At 34.3% G+C, this 20987-nt stretch overlaps 1 protein-coding gene across 18 annotated transcripts in view; it reads right to left on the bottom strand.

Annotated features, from left to right (window-relative positions):
* MCTP1 (multiple C2 and transmembrane domain containing 1) overlaps positions 1 to 20987 on the bottom strand; it is a 591199-nt gene that overhangs the window by 149550 nt on the left and 420662 nt on the right. For 17 of the 18 annotated variants that reach the window (XM_039470335.2, XM_074383518.1, XM_074383509.1 and 14 more), the window contains 4 exons: positions 20718 to 20820; positions 20269 to 20370; positions 19814 to 19888; positions 17702 to 17821 (listed from right to left, as the gene is read on the bottom strand). In XM_039470335.2, coding sequence (XP_039326269.1) covers positions 17702 to 17821; positions 19814 to 19888; positions 20269 to 20370; positions 20718 to 20820 — 400 coding nt within the window. The remainder of the gene's footprint in view (positions 1 to 17701; positions 17822 to 19813; positions 19889 to 20268; positions 20371 to 20717; positions 20821 to 20987) is intronic. The other variant, XM_074383500.1, reaches the window with a different exon arrangement.

Raw genomic sequence — 20987 nt, 5'->3', positions numbered from 1 at the left:
ATTGACAGTTTTTGTTTTAAAACTACAATCTAGTTTTAGAGTTTTGTATTATTTCCCTTTTTTTCTTTTGAAGGTTTCTTTTCTTTATCTTCTGAAAAATGTACATTGCTTTTCTGAAGGGGATATGTTTCTCTCTCAATAATGTATTATAATACCTCTAAATCTATGTAGATTCTCTATATAAAGTCTACATAGAATTAATATTGATAATTTTAATTGTTTTTGGTCAACTGATCAATCACAAAATTTGGAATTAGTTTCCGTGGTTTGAACAAACCCCGTGAGGCAGCAGTTGTGGGGGAAGGGCACAGTTTATACTACATAATCCTTGACTCCACGTATCTTTCAAAATTTATTTGTTCAGAACTATTTACATTCAGTATTTAGAGTAATTTAGAGATAATATATTTGTAAACTGTATTTCTTCTTTAAGAAAATGCTGAATACTTTGGTTAGGAAGCACAGCTACTAACCCATCTTACAATAAAGGAATCTGATTTTCACTGGCAAAAATATATCAAATTAACACTGAATTCTCACTAATCTATAAAACAGCCCACATTTTATGAGATATGGTGAGTCACTTTAAAAATACAGATCTTTAAAACTATAAGGCAAGTTATTAGAAATGCATTTTCCCTTCAATTATAAAGAAATTCCAACTCTAAAGAGAGTAGGTTTCAAAACTGAATAATATATTATGGTTAAAACACATCAACAATCTGTCACTCCATATGCACAAATAAACATATCCCACTATCACTGCACATGCTACAAATGAGGCCAACACAACATCTGAAAAGGTAGAGCAAATTCTTCTTCACAGTGTTAGAGATGCTAAATAGCACTGCCAACATTTTAAAAGATATGCATAAAGGAAAGTTACCCATCTTTAATATTGCTATTTATATAGTTTAAACATTCTGTTTGCCTATCTGATAAAGATGTTCCACACATCCTTAATTTTAAACACAATTTAGAACATGTTCGGGTTGCGTAAGGAAAGAATACTATTCTTCTACTTGATTTTGGTTATGAGTAATAAACATTTTAATTATATTTTTGAAATGTTTAGAATAATCCTAGATGAAATTGAATTAAAGAGGTCACATATAACAAAATCATCAAAGAAAAGGCATTTATCAGAAGTAAATATGCTAGCTTATTCTGATTTATAGACAACTGTATGTTGTTCAGCATTTCCCTCAACTAAAGTATGAATTTTAAGCAATTCGGTGATGTAATAAACGTGTGTAACAGAATCTATATGTTTAAAAGTAGAAGTGGTGAAGGTATTAACCTACAGGTGTTTTCTTTCTCTACTACTGCAGTCTCATGAAGAGTAAATGTTTTATATGTGGTGGTTAATTGTACATAATCATAATGTTATTATGTAATGATTAATGATCTCAATTTTATTTTAATTTAGTAGATGATCTTTTTCATACAAATGGTTCTCTATAATTAAATTGTTCAGCTGAAATTTTAATAAAGATTGAAGAACAATATAAGTTCTAAAAGCCAATTCATACAAATTTTCTCTGAAATTAATATTTAATTGATCTAAAAATACTTTTCTTCTCATATAGTTCTGAGTAAATTATATTGTTACTTTTCCAACTGATTCATATTTTTTCGGTCAGTACAATTGTGAACAGAATTAGTGAAAGTGTTTAGAGTGTGTGAGAAAATTGTTAATTAAGGGTAAAAAGTTTTCATATTGCCCTCTTAGGCAACAGAGATTTTAAAGGTCTTATTATTATTACCTGGGGCAAATAAATTCATGTGTAGAGCCCTTAATTCTACCCATAACATTATAAACCATAATAAGCAGTAAGAATTTTCCTACTGCATTTTAGATGTTTTAGGAATAAAATATAAAACTGAATAAGAAAAAATTGTATTATAGTTGGTGGATACTTATCCTAAGGCTATCTATCAAAATCAATGAAAATTATTGATTGTAAGAAATAGTGTCATTATTCTGTTGGTGTAATTTTAATGCTTATAGCAAGGTATTGGGAAAATTGCCCACATATGGAACAAAACTATTTATTTTTAGCTTACAGACTGTATTTAACATTTTTAAAATGTGTCTATGTTTGTTGTCCTCATGCTAAACATGACAATTCCTAAAACTAAATTCCTATTATCAGTATGAATTCTAGATCTACCAGGTCTTTATCTAGCAAGGGATGTTACTTTTATCTTTCTTACATTCTCTGCAAAACTTACTGGTAACATACTTTCAGAAAATGCCAGCCAATAAACTACACTAAAATCATTTTCTTTATAAAAGCTTCGTGATCTTTGGCATCGTTCACTATTTTCAAAGCCATAAAAGAACAGATAACAAATATATGACTCACAAATTATCAATTATGAAAAATAATCTGGTTCAGAAAGCTGCACTAATGTAAAAAGATGGATCACTTGTCACAAACCAATAAAGGCTATTGTTTGTGAATCCAATATTTGATTTTATCATTTATGTTGGGCAACTTAAAATGATTTTTAAACTACATTACTTTTTGAAAAAAAATTGTTATAAAGGTGAACATGAGTGTTGTGGGTAGGTGGGGCGGGGGAGAGAAACCAGTTGTAATCTGTCATCCTTGAAATAATTTATATTCTTATATTGAATTCAGCCTACAAATCTAAATCGCAAAGACTTGGTCAGCAAGGATGGATGCATTAGAAAGGACTCTCCTGTGTTCCAGAGAATGGACAGTAGCAGGAATGGCTTTGATTTTATCCTTTCGTTTCATGTGCTATTCTCATAGCTGAAAATTTGCAGCTATGATGTTTCATTATGCAGAGAAGATTCAACTGTGTGTTTTTAAGCCAAATGTGGCTTGTTACACTTCTTAGGCAGGTAGCTGCTTTTGCTTACTCTGTATTGCATAGAGAAAAGCGCAATGAGGTTACCCAGCTCAGAAAACCTTTATGTCAAATTCTCATACAGGTTGTTTCATATGTATCATCTTACAATAAAAGAAGAAGTACAATTCTCATCAAGAAGGACATCTCTGTGAGTGGCTAGGAACAGAAATTTCCTACATGGTGTTATCTAAGGGCTGCTCTAGTGCTCTATCTGCTCTCTGATATCTCAATTACAACCTTTTACACCTGCTTGTACCTAAGAACTTGGATGCCTAAGGAAATGAGAAATACTCTGTCCACAAGGCTAGTGACAAAATGTGCATATGCTATTTAGGGGTGACCCTATTCCCACCCCTGCATAACAGCTATGATCATCAGATTATCTAGCTGACATTCTGAAAGTTGCAGGGAACAAGTCTTAAGAGACAGGTGAGTTTCAGTGACATGAAATGTGGTAGACACAGGCAGATGGTGGCAGGGACCATCATGCAGATAGTGGAGGGAATATCAGAATAATGACATGCCCAGACAGGTGTCTGGTAGGTGGACTGGAGGAAGGTGAAGACGGGATGAGTTTAAGGGGAGAAAAGTCGTCACATTCTAGAGATGCTTCATCTATTGTGTAATGGGCCTTTACCATAGATGATTTCTCTCTTTACTCAGTAAAGAAACACTAGACATTATGAAATAAACAAAAGAAAGGAGAACCCCAGGGCCTAGTTATATATGCCAAAACGCAGTAAGAAAAATTAAATGTTAAAACCTGGTGAACCTCTAACAGCTTGTTTGAGGTAGGGGTCATGAATTTAGCTTGAGGTGGGGATCATGAATGTTCTTGGAAATATTCCTACTTGGAGTCCGAAAAGAAGTGAAAATGAGGTTGGGGAATGGAATAATTGAGTAACTATTCAATTATGGCAACGGCTGGCTAATGAAGACCTATTACAACCAAGTTTTTAATAGAAAATGTGCTAATTGACTAGGTTGGAGCTTAGAACAAGCATATGGCTAAGATGTTTGATTACCTAGTCTGGTTCCATGTCAGTGATCAACTATAACACTGTAAAAATGAGTGTTCCTATGACAATTACCAAGCTTGCTGACTAAGGACTGGGTGACCAACTTGAGGGATGAGTTTCTGTAATAAATAAATACAAATATATGATCCATTAGTCCCCATACTGTGTGACCTGGAGGCTCATCAGGGGAAATATGTTTTTTCTTGTCCCTTACTAAAAATACTCATGTTACTTTCAGCATTGGCAAAACTTAAATCAAATTCTCATGCAAATAATATTGCATAGGATTTATTTTTTAATTGGAAAGAGTATATAAAGCCATGAATCTGATTTCCTATAAAAGCGAAACGAATCAGCATAGTCTGACTAGATCTAAGCCTCGCATTCAATCTCATGTAGAGACCTGAATCGTTTCTGTGGTTTCTGGATGGAGCAGTCTCCATGTCAAAGCCTACCTAGTAACTTTCAGGAGATGGGTGTTTCATCATTCACAATTTCAGACAAAAAAAAGTTCTTTTCCAATGTCATTCTAAATTAAAATTCTAAACAGGTGTTTGATACTAAGGATGTAACCAAAATATTCCCCCTTATAAGCCACAACTCTGATAAGACTTCCCTCGGAAATATAATGATTACATAGCCCTTGCATGGCTTTAACAAACCCCTATTTTCTTCTTTCTGCTCCATACAATGTGCAGTCTATTTGCACCCATTCAGGACTAAATTACAGATAAAGTTACAGCAAATTTGTTTTCTCAAAAAAGCAGTCAGCCCTAATATCCCTTGAGTAATAAAGGCCTTGTCTTTCATTCAGAACTAGAACTGGCATAATTTTCTCCAAGAAACAAACTCTACTTCCTGTGACAATGAACCTGTTCTTAAAATTCTGAATGGAATACAGCTCAATTTGCAGGTGTTCAGGTATAAAGGTCAAAGGGCATTTGACCCCCCAACCGGCAATTGTTGCTGTGGTAGGTAACTTCAGTCTGCTAGTTATATCATTCTATTAGATAAGCTGCCAGAGTTTTCAGCTCTGAATTACCGAGGTAGGCTCAAGTGAATCAATAATTTATACAGATATATCTCATTCATTCTGATGGTATAAAGATACATACTAACAGCCTGCCGCAGCCACGGAACAAAGCCAGAAAGACATTATTTAAGAAGAAAGAGGGAAAAGGAAACCTATTATCTATGTGAACAAAACCATTATGTAATCATGACCTAATGGCTTATTAATTTTATTTTTCAACTATTTGAACAAACACCATGATGAGCTAAACAAGCTCCTTATGAATCTCAATAAGGTTTCTCTGGTGAATGTTAAAACAACATTTAAAACTTTCATATTAATTTTAAAATAGAATGATATTTTACATAACAATACAGTATAAACTACTAGAAAAAATTCATGCACCTAAGAAGGTTCCATGAACTAGCTTAACTAAACCTCTCAAATATTTTATTACTAAATTTCAGTATAAAATTACTTTTTAAAAGATGAGAATCAAATACATTTAGAAACTGTACACTAAGAATATTGTTAATACAGCCTTATACTGTTAATTGTTACCTGGGGAAAATTATATAGTGTTTTATACACTAATACTATGACATTTTTATTAACTCATAATCCCTGTGCTAACAGTGGTGCATTAAACAAGTAATAATTAAGAGGGCAGCAAATATTAAAAATGCCTACTCTAAAATTCCTCAATCAGGTTAAAGGGAATCCTCTAACATCCCTCTTCTATAAATGAGAGCATTTCCACAAACAGTGTGGTTACAACATAATTATTGATAGACCTAGATCACTTAAATCATATTTCCATAATTTCTGGTTATTGTCCTTGAGGATTAAGGAAATTCACCATCTACAAACATGGTTAAAAAATATCTCCTAGCGGCTTTAATTGTAAACACTGTTTCTTGACATATCTGGAAATTTAGTTGAGGATAGAATGCATTAGAAGTTGGTCTCTTGCCAATTTTACCTCTTTGAGTTCAAGGCTGGGCATGTGCATGGCACGGACACATGAACTAATTGTATTCAGACTTGGTTTAGGAAGATTGTGTAAAAAAATAATTACAGCAGCAAACCCACTGAGAAGGGGGATAGCAATCAGAGGTATTACTCAGAAACTTTATACTGGAAAGATGGAGACATTATCCTTTCTCTTATTTTCTAGGTAAATACCTTGGGAAATACGGCAAATAATAAAAGTCTGAAAGGAAATAAAAGCATGGGTGGGAGAAAAAGAGACTGAGGGCAAGAGAGAGACTAATGTTGTGGCTCTACCATAAGTCCTTAAGCCTTTATATGCGACACACTAGGGCTGCCTGCTGCAACCAGTTAACATTTCTGGCCTTTCAAGAAAATGTAACTAGTCCCTTAAAAGCAGAGAGATGAAGGAAAAATAATGGAGTGGCCCATTTCTGACAGTCAAGAGAGAAAGGGGAAAAATGTTCCCACACAGATCTCATTAAGATGACGAGAATAATGAGTATGAATCTTATGTATGGATCTCACAGCAGATAGAGGAGGGCATAAATGTGTCCCCCATTCACCCTTTTACGATGCCCATACACCACATTTATTCTCAGCTTCATCTGATACTGCTGTTGGGGGTTTCTCTTACAATATTAGAGCTGTAACTTCAAGTTTTGCCGCTGAAGTCATCTAAGTCAGCCACTTAACACAGCTTTATTGAGTGTGCATGAAAACGGGGAAGATCTCTTAATGGCAAGTGAAATGCATCTTGAGCAGAACAGGCTGAGTTTATTTCCTGTCACTGGCTCTGGTAATAGATTAAAAATACTGACAAATGGCATTTTTCAGTTTATAATCTGTTGTATTTTCTGGTTCTTTAAACTTAGGTTAAATAGTCCAGCCAATTAGAAATAGAACTCAAGTATTATTAAATAGGCCTTCAGTATATTTTTGGAGAGCCAGGCATTTCTGACAAACGCTGATGAAACATTTTTTCTTGTGAATTATCTCCTATTCTTAGATTTAATCTAGAATATTATCTAACAATAATTTTAAGTTCAATACTTTTTCATACTTATACAAACTTTGAAGGACTATGTAGTTCTCAGAAACAAAAACCTATGTTGTTGTGGCTAAATACTATTCAAGTCTAAATCATCCACAGGTCCTTCTACTTAAGGACATCAAAGCATTTCACACAGATGATTTATCTTTCTTCTCTCCAGTATCTCCAGTAACAACAAATTTGTGCACCAAATCTATAGCAAACTATACCTCACATAATTTAAATAACAAGTGGGCAATACCTTCCAAATTCAAATAGTACCTCAGAATATGCTCAAATTATTATTTCAGTATTGTCATTACTTTGTAAAGAAATATGTTATCCCATTACGCTGTTTAATTTTATGCTGGAATAATTTGGATCTATATAATTTTAAAGGAAATTTAGAAAGACAGTGATACAATGGACTGAGTCACTAGTTTTTCTAAGTAATTCAAATACATACATTTTTTTCCTGGCATTTATTTAGTCTAATGAAAATTTAGGCCACGGAAAGGTTCATCTTAGCTACCATTTAATCAATATAGATCAATATAGGTAGTTTAAGCTGTTTAAGCAACTCAGTGAAAATATATATTTGAAACCTGGGAAATATATTCTTAATGAGTCGACATTTACTTTTGGGAAAAGCGTCATTTATACTACTTGGAGGCCAAATGATATGTCTTGTCTAAAATATGTCTTACTTAAACACACAGTGAATGCTCTATAAGAGTTCGTGATTACTATACACACATCTCTGCAGTGTTTTGTGGTGCTATAGTGTGATGTGATTTTCACTAACAGGAGAGTTCATCAAACATAAGACATGCACTTATCACTTAAACTGCAGGAATAACACTAAGCCAGGTGCATACAGACTTATTACATCAAGTCAGCAGTTCTAGCCTTCCCAGATCAACACATTCCTTAACAGGAAATATCAAGGACAAGAAGTCCAATTTTACTCACTTAGAATTCTACATGACAATGTCAGACACCTTAATTAAGGACAATGTAACTTACAAACTTCACCTTTTTTCTCATTGTTGCTATCTCTGAAGCTTCCATTACTAGTTATTGGGGAAAAGGAGAGTTACTATGTTAGTAAGTCATTTTACCTCTTATGATCTTCTGTCCTGTAAAATAATCTCTAACCTCCCTTCCAGTTGTACCAGTCTATAACTTCCTCTGCCCCATTCAAAGCCCACACCGTCTCCAACTTTAGGCTCCTTGTCTTTGCCTTAGGGAAGCTGCACCACCCTGAAGCTGGGTTTGCGTTAGATGTGTTCTGGCATTCTGAACACCAAGCCAGGATTCCACTGAATCTACTTTATCCACATAATGTTTTCATTCTACAGCTGGTACTCTATGAAGGGATCAGTCGGCTTTGTGATTCTATGTCACAATCGATGACATTTCCACCGTGGAGAAATGTGTTCCAAGTCTAAGCAACTGTCTTACAAAACAGACCTCTACGTTTTGTTTGGAGGTTTGGAGTCTGCATGATAAACATTTAATTTTAACTACATATCAGCCAAGATTCAAGACAGAAATAAAACTGTGCTAGAAGTCTGATACTCTGAGAATTAAAAAATGAAGGGAAAAGTGCACACTCAGTCAAGCTAGTAGAACCTAGGTTAAAGGCGTCTCTGAAAACACCAGCCTCCTGGTTGAGGTGTGCAATAGGTTCTTGCCATAGAACAAAACTCTATTTAAAAGAATTTAACTAGGAAGGGCAGTGGGGGACAGCATAGAGCCAGAGGTTAAGAGATAAGAAAGTATAGCTAGATAGGAGGAATATGTTCCAGTGTTCTATACCCATGTATGGTGAGTAAAATTAACAATTTATTGTATATTTTCAAATAGCTAGAAGATTTTGAATGTTCCCAACACAAAGAAATGATAAATATTTGAAGTGCTGGTTATGCTAATTACCCTGATTTGATTATTACACATTGTGTATATATATATATATGTATGGAAATACCACACTATATCCCATAAATATGTACAATTATGTTAATTAAATTTAATGAAAGCAAAACAAAAAGAATTTAAACAAAACCAGATATATACTGACCCTCTTTAAGTTTTCAATGTTGTTGCCTAACTAGAAAAAGAAAATGTAGCTTTCTGAACTTCTACATTTATGAATTAATTTTCTCTGAGTGCTAGCCATCACTCTACTAATATCACTTCAAAACATAACACCTCTGTTATACAACCAGCATATTAATTTGTGGGCAATTAATACACTCCTTTTAACCTTGGTGATCTATTACTTTAGGTTCAATAAAAAAGATTATTGACTGAGGGAAGTATTGTTTGATTTGTTGACATTTTATGACAACACAGGATGAAAAATTCTTGTTTCGAACATTTAAGAATTGCCTGAAGTATGCTTGGTAGAAACTGTATAGAATGCTTTAACTATGGAAAATGCATTAGGATTATTTGTATATAGCTACAGGGGATATAAAATATCATATATTTAGATATTGTTGGTAAATGACAATACTAAAAATTTTTTGACCTATGGTGAGCTGGGTAACTAGCCATGTAGAACAGCCAGCAGAACAAGTATCTTCACTGTTTTAAATCGCTTTCCTATTCTAAATCCTTTCCCCCTACCCCCGACACTTCCAGTGAAGATCTAATAGGTAACTGAGCCTCAGAAAGTATGTTTATATCACTGACATAATATTCATTAAAATATATAGAATGTCTATTAGTTATAAATACAGGGCAATGTATGGACAAAACCCATCAAACCCTCATAATGAGAGAAGTTACCTTACTTAGTCCAGAATTCATGTGGACTTCTGGACTTCTCCAACAGTGTGCTCTTGGAATTGGGACAGAGAAGAAAACCCTCATATGGGTTTGCATAAGAGGGAAGATCAAATTCTTCCATCTCTATGAAGCCAAACAAATACCTGTCCTTTAATTGGACTCTAATATAGTTAATAATTTTGTATGGAGATCACCAAATGCTCTTTCTCCAGACTAGTTCCCTATGGGAATAACTCATAACATATGTGAAATACAGAAAATCCAAACTAAACTTTACCACCAACAGTATAAAAGTAAATGTAGTTGAACTTGTATTAACCCTCAACTGGAGCATACATTCGAAGTGGGGTCAATGTGACACCCAAGGGGATAAAAATTGGTTCTTGAGGTGGGGGGGGGCAACAGAAATCTTAGATGTTATAATGATTTGTGGCCCTCTAAAGCTCAACATCCCCTGACAAAATCGTATCCCTTAGTATTTAATTTCTCTCATTTAGTGATATATTCTCCTTAGGTGAGTGAATATGAAAAAATATATATTAAGAAACAATGATTTAAGGTGAAATAAAGGCCACACTTTGTCTCTAAAATATTTCATTCCTGTCCTTAAAATGAGAGCTGACTTTCATTTACCAAATCCAAATATCTATTTGCACTTTGATATGCTTTCTGTCTTTCCTTGCCTCTTAGTTTTTCTCTGATTTTCTCTTCATTATTTCAGCTATTTGAGCCAATAGCCAATGACTACTCTGTTATTGATCTCTCAATGTTACCACTTGCTGAGAGTTGGACCTCTGTTATCACAGCAAAGTACAAGAGTCGTAACTCTCAGACCCACCTGTGGCAAAGCCTGCCTGCTGTGTCTATTCCCAATTCTTACTACAATTTAAAATGTGCTAAATGATGGTAAGAGAAGGGGCAAAGGAAAAATGGGAACAACTTCCTTAACATTTCAGGTTAGTTTCTTACTGGGTAAATTAACTAACACATTCATAATTGTAAAGAATAGTTGCACACCTAGTCAAAATAGGGAAACTGGACAAACAGAAAGCATTCTGCTCCTGTTTCTTAATTTTTATCTGATACAAGGGGGAATGAAAACACATGGAGAGTGAACTTAATGAGTAGGCATATTAATGATGGGATCTCTGTTATAATTTATAACACTTCGTAAGAGTTATTATTCCTACTTTACCACATTTTACTAAAATAAATTCTATAATTCGCTCATTTATTTAAAGTTTTCCCTTTGCAAAATACTTTATATCACAATGTGTTGCAATGGAATATGGCTTGTCATTTTGTTCAGCATGCCTGTCCCTTACAATTGAAATCAAAATTGGAAAGCAGAACATCCTTCAAAAGACAAGAACATTGGTTTAGGAATCTGGGGACAGACAGTAAGACATCTCTGATTTATTATAATTTTTTGATCCTTAGTCAACTCAGTTGTAAAATACTGACTATGTAACAATTTTTAAAGGGTCTTATAAAGGTCTGGGGGCTGAAACTACCAGATAAGTAATGCAAGAAGGAAGCTGGAAGTGAAGCAGGGCAGCATCCATACAGCCAGAAAAAACACACCGAGACTTTGGTGTCCTCCACCACCTCAACTTTCATTCACAGCACCACTGAGGCACATGAGAAGGCTAATTCTTAGATTCAATATGGCATCATAGTTACGCTGGTGGTATTTGTGATTTTTTGAGTATAACATCGCACAATAGCACTATAGCTGAGAAAAAATGAAATCATTTTCTTTTCCTCAAATCACTCTCAGAAGAAAAGTTTTCCAAATTACGGCATTCTACTACTTCCCATGTTACAGGACAAAGGCAGAAGAGCAGAGATCATAGAGAACATGAGTGTGACCTGCTGCAGGGATTAAATTCTTCTTGTAAATGTGAGATAAAATTTAGGAGAAATACGCCTTTCAGAGAACAGCAGACCCTGTGGCTTATGTGATTATCTTCCTCCATGGAGCAGAAAGCCCTTTTGCTGATATCTATTAAAATAAACAAAAAAGGGCATTGGCATCATTTAAAGTGAACAAAACACTGATGTGAGCCAAGTGTTGCATTGTAGATTTAGAAGATACAAAAACAAAACAAAAATAACTTCACAATTACATAGGCCCACAAACTGAACTAGAACCTCACTCCTCAGGAAGGATTAGAGAAAATGTTTTGTTCTATTATTATCTGGTTTGCTAAATTTCCTAAGATTCAGGGTTGATTTTAGCCAATAGTGACCAAACCTGAAACCTGGCTCATTTGTACATTATACTCTTTGGGGGCCTTTTATATAATTGCAGGAATTTATATGCAATGCTTTGTGAAAGGCAATGCTTAGGAAAACATAATTTACAATTTTTTCATGTAATTCTGGACAACATTTGAAAAAAAATTCTTCTCTGGAGTTGAGATAAATTTGGGGAAAAAACATATATTTTGAGTAGCAATTTGATGTATTAGCATGTTCAGATAAATTGGGTGCACAATCTATTTACTGAAAAGAAAATTGTAGCATAAGAAACTTCTAAGTGTCAATACTTCTTGACTTTGTAAAATGAATTTGGGCAACTTAAAAAATATGTACTCTTAAATCAGTGAAATTTTATATAAGTTTTCTTCCTCCCTTACTTGCACATTTGTGAGAAAATGTTTAACATAGCTTCTAAATTTGTATATATTAAATTGGAAGTATTGCTTAGTAAGCTTAGTATATATGTCAGTAGCCCTCCAGATATGAATAGAAAATATACATGAAGAAAGATGGGCAAAAAGGCTTAGGAGTTCATATTTACAAAATTTTAGGGAAATTCATGAGTATCACAGTAAGACCATCAATTGTAGATCATTTTGCCTTTGTACTTGTTTCTTTGATTTCAGGAGTACTTCTCTTTTGCAGTTGTGGAGAAAGTAGCAAAACTTACATCTAAAACATTTTCAACTTCTGCTAGCGCTAAAAAAAAAAATTGTAGCAGTAACAACAAAAACTCTTCCACAAAAATCATCTGAACATTGCCATAGACTTGAACCATAATTCTGTTGGTGTGGCAGTACTATTGTCTCTTAACTTTTCAGAATGGAAATTTCTGTTGTAAACTTAAAATGACCGTCACTATGTTCAGTGTAATTATCCTACATTTCATTGTGCCTTAATGTGAATATTAAGACTTAAACTACAGGTGATATAGACATGCCTTTGTTTTCACATTGATATTTCTTCTTAAGCAATTCTCCCTTTTGATCCTTGATGATGAAAGCCACGTTAGATGTTCTTAGGGTTTGTAATAGCTTTCAAAAAGTGTATATGTTGTTTAATAGCAGTAGACTTTCTGCACAGGAAGGAAGTACATGATAAGGTGTCTGTAGGAGCCTATTGTCTTTGGTCACTGTAATACATTCCCATTGCCTCTGCAAGTCCAGTTCCTCCTCCTTTGCTGTGCTTCCTCCATTTTTTAAAAAAATCACTTGGCTATACAGAGCTGCCTCATGTCATTCTTTGCATACATCATCTTTGCTTTTTCTCTCTTCTGCATAATGGCCCAGCTTTCTGGGAGTAGCTGTTGTCCTGAATGTGATCTTTTAGTAAAATGGGGATTGAATAAAGGTGAAGCACAAATTATCTGGAAGGAAAGGAAAACCGGGCATTTGAAAAGGACCCAGAAAAAAAAAAAAAAAAAAAAACAAATAATGAACCAGAGTGTCTTCGATGAATTGCTGTAGAGGGAATTCTTGGTTTTGACACAAAAGGAACACATGAATACTAAGGAAAACCTAGGGAGAGAATCTCAGTAGGAAACCTGCCTCGTAGGCTGCTCAGGACAGAGGGCTGAAGCCAGTAGCCCTCCAGATATGAATAGAAAGAAATGTATTTTATGACTAACAGTTAAACATTCAAACATGCCGTTTTTGGAACACAAGGTACTTCGAGGAGTTGACATCCCTTCATAATTCATGTTCATTGTTCCTCTAAGTAAAATATGTGTCTCCCTTTAGTTATTCTGTTAGGAATTGTACTTTAAAGGTAAGAGGACATTTTTGATAACGCACATCTTAAGACTTTTCATTAAAGTACCAAATTTAAATTCTACCTTTTTGTGCACTCTGACATTTTTGTCTGGCATTTTCATTAATTTTGCGACATACATAAATGTAGCTGAAATGTTAACTGATCAATACTTTGTCTCTCTCATGTAGCACTAGCGCTCCGTTCCCCAAGGACCACACAGCAGAACAGAAATTAAATGTGTAAAATATCAAATGTTAATGTTAAACACAGCAGCACTTACTGTGTAACGACAGAAAAGGCTAAAACAATTCCAAATGGACAGATGGTACCACAAATTATCTACAATCACATTTAAAGATTAAAGTTTGTCCTGTAAAATAATTCTTTGACGCACACTGAAGTGTGTCCTTTTACTGATAGCTCAGTTGTCCAATTATTTTTGTGCTCATTACAGTGAGAAATGACAGTACTGAAAAGAAAGAGAAAATGTGCACTCTTTCTTCCCCCACGTTGCACCCACTGACATCCACAAGAACACAAACGTCTGGTCAAGAGCCTGATGAAAATTAGGCCCAATTTATGAGACATTTCCATGTCTACAATAGATGATTCCCAAAGACGAGCAGTGCCTTCTGTACCACACATGTCTGTGTTCATTCTTAGGCAGACAATATTCACAGTAAAATTTTAAAACCGAATGCACTGCACACAAAATAAGCACAGGCCCAGAAACGTGTCTGCTATATTTTATCCATCACCTTCCAGACCAACGCCTGTCTCTAATATCATCAGCTGACTTTGACTCTTCCCTATGGCAGAGAGGTAGTGTTAAAGCTGGGGCTGTCCCAAGCCTGCATTTCTTGTGCTACTTTAATCGACATAGGGATTTTTAAAAATTGTTTTCTGCTTTTATTATTCTACATTTATTTTTGGATAGTAAGTAAATTAGAAAAGTTAAAATAGAATAGAAAAAAGACACTTAAACATTATGAAGTTTACAGGCTTGGGCCTAAAACCAAGCCACATGATAGAAATGCCTGTGCTCTGTGAGGTGGCCGCATTTATAAAAATGTGGGCCAAGTGGAACCGATATCATGATAATAGACCCGTGATCCATCAACAGGGCATGATGAGAACAATATGTCTGTAACAACGGGGTGCTGCTCATATCCTTCTCCTAATGGAAAGCTGTTCTTTTCAATAAACTGGCCTAAAAAGTCTCTAGTTATGCAATGAGACCACTGAAACATTTCATTTTTAAATAGGTAACTTAATATCTATAAGGTAAGTAAATATCCTAAGTATTCTTTGTTTAGAACTGCTGTGATACTACAATTACAAGGTACATATATATTTTAAAAGCTCTTTTAGAAAGGAAATATTATCTGCTGTGTGGCCTTGGGCAAGCTACTTAACCTTTCTGTGCCTCAGTTTCTTCCTTCTGTATAATGGAAAACTAACCCGTCTACTTCTCAGGTTGTTGGGAAAATCAAATTGGCTAACGCATGTAAAACAGTTCCCTGACACAATATTAGTGGTTGTTTTTGTCATTATAAGGAGATTTTTATGTTAGAACTTAATCAGAGGTTAGAATAAATGATTGATAAAGAATTATGAAGTAGTTTATGAAAACTCCAGGAAAATTTGCTACAATAGTACTAAGCTATGTTTATCATGATTTAATAACTAGCTTCATTAGAGCAAATCCTTATTTATCCGGCATCACTGAAGAATGAGTTTCTACACATAAGAAAACAATTTAGATTAACTGATTGGTACATAGACTGATCAACTGATTCTGTCAGCCGTTGACACTGGGAGCTGACTAAGTGCTAGAAACTGCAGGTGATGCTGGAGGACCAGGCTGAAAGGGCAGGGTTCCCATTCTCATAGAACTCCCAGTGCAGGTATAATAAATGACATGTGGTTTTGTTATTAGTTGTTTTAATCACATTCAATAGAATGTGATTCAGAGCTTCTTTTTTCCAGTGAAACACAGGTAATATTATGGGTTCTTCTCCAAAGTACTCTTATTGTGTGTTCACATTGTAGTCTGTGTTCTCTTTTTTCACCATCAGTGTTACCAGGCCCTTTCCGACCTTTATTATGCCTGACTCCCTCTTTTTTTTTTTTTTTTTTTTTTTTTTTTTTGTTAAGCCTCTTGCATTCAGCTTGTATTTCATAGGACTGAATCCGTCAGACACTGACTATCAGCTAAGAGAAATACTATTACATTTCTTCTCCAGGGAAGTTGGACCCCCTTACGGCGGACACATGCGAGTAATATCATGTAAATTGTACCTAAGTTGGTCAGAATTTCAGTATCTAATTTTTTTTTTTTAGAATCAAAAGGAAATTGCAAAAAAGGCTGCCATCTTGAATTTCATTTTACGAGAGTGACCTCCAGAAGTCAGAAGTTTATGGAGCCTTACACAATACACTGTAATGCTAAAGTGTTCAAAATGAATGTTGCTGAACAAGTAATACAATTATATACATTTCTCTGTTTTCAAATTTTACAAACAGCTGTGAGAAATGATTTTGGAAGGAGTGAATCAAAAATGGCAGCACAATCTTTTCAGGAGAATTTTTTTTTTTTTTTTTTTTTTTTTTTTTTTGCATCTGTTATATCACCCCATAGAACCTGGAAGTAATAGTATAAAACAGACATAGAAACTCAACATCTTTTTTCCTCAATGTCAAAGAGCCTCTTGGGTAGGGAAAAATCAGAATAAAGTTCACTTAACAGTACCACATATATTTATTATGAGAAAGAGCTACGAAAAGAATATTGAGAGAGAGAGAGAGAGCTGGAGAGAGAGAGAGAGAGATTGATTTTTTTTCTCTAAAACTTAATGATAATGACAATCGCTTTCTTTAGGGAGACAACAACATGTCTATGGGAAGCAGGCTGCCTAACTTTCTGGTAACTTACAGCACAAAGGGACATACACTCTCTTTGTTCCATGTGCTCAGACATTAATGAGAGTCCCATACAAGGCCTGAGAGGAAGACAGAGCTCAAAGTACTAAACAGATGTGCATACACTCATTTGAATGGTAATACTAAAATGTTGATTTGTTACTATAATTAAGGCTCTTCTTGTAAGCCCCCATAATAAAGTTGTATTCCGCTAAACTGGCAACTATAAGGAAGCATAAGGTACTCATATTTGAACAAACATGAAAATAAAATAAAGGATTTCAAAAGAACGACGCTACTTAAATTTCAGACTGAAATCCTGAATAAGCCAAAATAATGTGAGAGAAGAAAATCCCAGCTAAAGCTCAGAGCAAAGTATTCTTTTGGATTTCCTAGCTCTGCCAGTTGGTCTCATCAGCAGTTTTTAAATAATCAAAGTAAAAGGCCACAAGATGAACATATTAAAGGACTTTTTGGATCTATCGAATTCTCACTTGTGACTTTTTTAAAAGCTAGAATCTCAGAAATAAAACATCTCTTAAATAGGTCCTATCCACTTCCAATTGAATCACATGTTAAAGCATAACCAAGCAGCATCATAGCATTCTGATACCAATGATTTTCATATTTTGAAAAAAAAAATAACCATAGAACAACTAAAATCAAATTGAAGATGTCAAGATTATTTACTACTATTATTTTTCACATGGAGGACTTTTCTTGGCTGTCCTATTGGGGTTTGGAATTATGCAATATGTAAAATTTTACTTTTTAACTGTCACAGAGAAAATGATACATTGGCTGAGATGTCTTGCATTCCGGAAATCTGAGGGGGGAAAATGTATTCTTAGACTCAGACCTTGTACAATCCATCAGGTTCCTGCCCACGGCAAATCTGTCCAGTCAAGTCTTAAAATAGGAGTTTTAAAATGGCCACATCAACATAACTGTTACTATAGCCACAGAAACATGCAGCTATGATTACTGAATTTAATGAATAACAATGTAAGTAATACAGTATGATCATACCACAAAAGCAGCGAGACTCCTTGGGGGTGAATCCCAATCAAAGCAACTATTAACGTAGTACGCAGCATTTACCAGCACCATAACACAACGTTTCGTTCTGATAAAGTTTCTTAGTAGCAGCTGTAAGGAAAATGAAAATATTATTACAATTTGCAAGACTAAAAACCATCAGATATACTGCAAAATTCTTCAAGCTTATTGTGACTTACAAGGATTCAGAAAGTTAATAAAGTTACAAGAACATACCAAACAATTTGGCTCACAAGTTAAAGAATTTATTTCTGAGAAAGTTGAAAGAACTGCTTTTTTAACTAAATATAATTTTAAAAGTAATGTTAACATGTAGGTTGAACTACCTTTGCTCACAAGAAAAAAAAATTTCTAACAGACTAATTTTTTTTCCACTTACGTACTATGTACCTTTATTAATTTTAAACTCTTAAATCTCATTATGGTTTTAAGAGTCATAGAATGGTTTACTTTCAAGATATTTCTAAGTGAAGTTGGAATGTGTTTATTTAGGGTCTTACAGAAAAACCTATCCAGAATTGCTTTCTTAAAGACAACAAAATTTTTTCACCATTTTAGTGGAATTCCTTCCATTCTTACTATCATTGTATTATTCTATCTATTCATCTATCTATCTAATCTATATTTCTCCCACAATAAATTTAACCTATATTTTCTCATTTTTTTTTCCATAATTTTAGAAGTAAGGAAAAATGTATGGTAACCAAGTACTTTACAAAATCTCTTATTAAAACAAGTATATAAAAATTGATATAATTAGAAATTAAAATTTAAAATTAAGGCATGACTACAACTGTAAAAAAGAATAGCTCATGTACAATTTGATGATTCAAAAATACCAAAGCTATAATATTTAGAATAATTGTATGTCTGCAAGTTAATATTTTGCTATTTTCAAATATACTTCAATGCTGATATGATATTTTAAAGAAGTAGTTATCAAAGTTTACTGACTGAAGTCATATGGAAAATATATATATATATACGTGTGTAAATATAGACACGTGTATGTGCATGCCAGCTTTGACAAGTTGCTAAAATTGAAATTCCTCGATGGCAAAGTAGAGCCTGTCTATTACTTTTCCTTCTTTGCCCCTATCACTTTACATTAAGAACTACTTTTATTACTTTTATGTAGAATTGTCAAGAATTCTTATTCACATTTCTACTTAGATATTGCATTTGTAACTCATATATTGCCTTTAAACAACCAAATACTCCATTGTTTTGCTGTATTTATTAGATTAAAAGTAAAAATATGTTTAGGCTTCTAATATTACAAAAATTATGAAATATTTCAAGGCACAAATACGTTTAGTGAACTTTTTAGCTGTAACAAATACATTTTAGTGTTGCTCTGTGAATTGGATGTAAATGTTTTTTAAAAGGGGTGGTTTAGCACTTTTTAAAAACTTGATATTAAGTCCAATTAAAAATGATAAGCAATAGACATCAAGCTTAACTTAAATTTCCTTCATGATAGAAAAATCAGATTTCCTGATTCTAACTTTCTTAGCTAAAAACAATAAAAGTTTACTTCTGAAAGATCATAGTTAAAATCTAATTAGCAGGAATGTTTCCCTGAGAAGATGGAGCCCCCTCGCATCTGGATTAGAGGGAAGAGCTTATGCTGGGTTTGCTTTACACACACCTGCATCATACCTGTGGGTGGTCTGGACGTATATTTGAACCTCAGCTTTTGGTGTTCTCATTTATTTACACATTCCATGGCAATCAAATTGCATTTTATGTTCAAAATGATCATTCTTTTGCTAACATATGAATACATATCCATTATATACAACACCTATAGTATCCCCTTTCCTTTCTGACCACCCCCATCCAATTTATTAGTTTGGTATTGTCCTTGTTTGATCTTTTAAAGAAAGGAAGGAAGAGAGAATAAGAAAGAATAAAAGAAAGCACCATTTTCAATAAGTAGAAGATCAAAAATTCCTGTCTTCACCCCTCCATACCTTTAAAGTTTATTTAAATTTACTTAGATGTTTTACAGATCTAATCAGGTCTTCCCAGAGGGATGAATATTTTCTTGCCTTTTTTTTTTTTTTTTTTTTTTTTTACCTGTTTAGAGAGTCTGTTTTCCTCTTCAATGTACTTCTGTTCTTTGGGTATTAATGTTCGTAAGCTGGCTTTCACCTATACATCAACATATGTGTCTGTTATGGATTAATATATTACAAATGTTTACAAGTTTTTCACGCGGTTCAATTTGCAATAATCTCTAAAGTTTCAAAGTCCTGGCTGCTGTGCTCATAAAATATAAATGTATACAGTCGCACATGCATGCTCTTCCCTTTCTCATGCCGGCAGGCAGCGGCCAGAACTCAACCGTAGCAGCAGTCGCCAACCAGAACAGAAAGTGTGGGTGTGCCAGGCGGTGGCAGAAGCGTATTCTCCAGGATACATCAAGGTTTAGAGAAAATGAGGAATGACAGAAATTCTCTACAAATCAGGAACAAAAGCTTTCATGAAACTGAACTCTTTAGCAGTACAAAAAAGCCAAAGTTAAGACTTACAGCATTAAAAATCACATCTATTTCAAGATAGATGACCCCCTTTGTTGGCCCTGTCAGCTGCTTGTTTTTCAAGACGTAGGCTTTCTGTTCACCATTTTGAATCTGCGGGAAAAGGACATGACAGCCGTCTGTCTCGCGGTCTCCACTGAATACACTCCCTCAGTGACCTTTGACCCCCAGCTGCTGAAACTGACAGAGAACCCAAAACAACTGTGGCAATTCTGACAAGTACCTGTTCATTACCAGGATCAAGTCTGTCAGGAAAAATTAACTATCATGGGATTCAACATGGCCGTGAATTGAGTATGTTAAAATTTTTAGTGTTCTTATTACAGACCTTGGTTGAGAAATGACAGACACAGAGCTAAGAGTTTTCTTTTCTTTCTTTTTTTTTTTTTTTCAGTGAGCAAAAGCAACACAGAACAGTGTGTCAGGTGAATAAAACTTACAGACAGCAATGGTATAGCAACTTTGCCCAGAAAGTCAGCACTTCGATCCCGATCTTCATCATAAACTGTCACTTCAAGAACTGAATGGATATCTTTAATGTTGCTGCATAATAAATATATGTAAGAAAAAAAAATTCATCAGTGGGAAACAAGAACAAGAACGGTTTTGAAAATTTAGATAGCTCCAGCTGATTTTGTGTGTGTGTTTGTATGCATGCTATTTGCATACACACATACACAAGGTAGCTTGGTATCTGACAGAATTTCCCA

This window comes from Saimiri boliviensis, chromosome 1 (assembly GCF_048565385.1).
Source record: "Saimiri boliviensis isolate mSaiBol1 chromosome 1, mSaiBol1.pri, whole genome shotgun sequence".
NCBI lineage: Eukaryota > Metazoa > Chordata > Mammalia > Primates > Cebidae > Saimiri > Saimiri boliviensis.
Note: the sequence above shows the minus strand (reverse complement) of the source record. Positions and strands in the feature narration are given on the sequence as shown.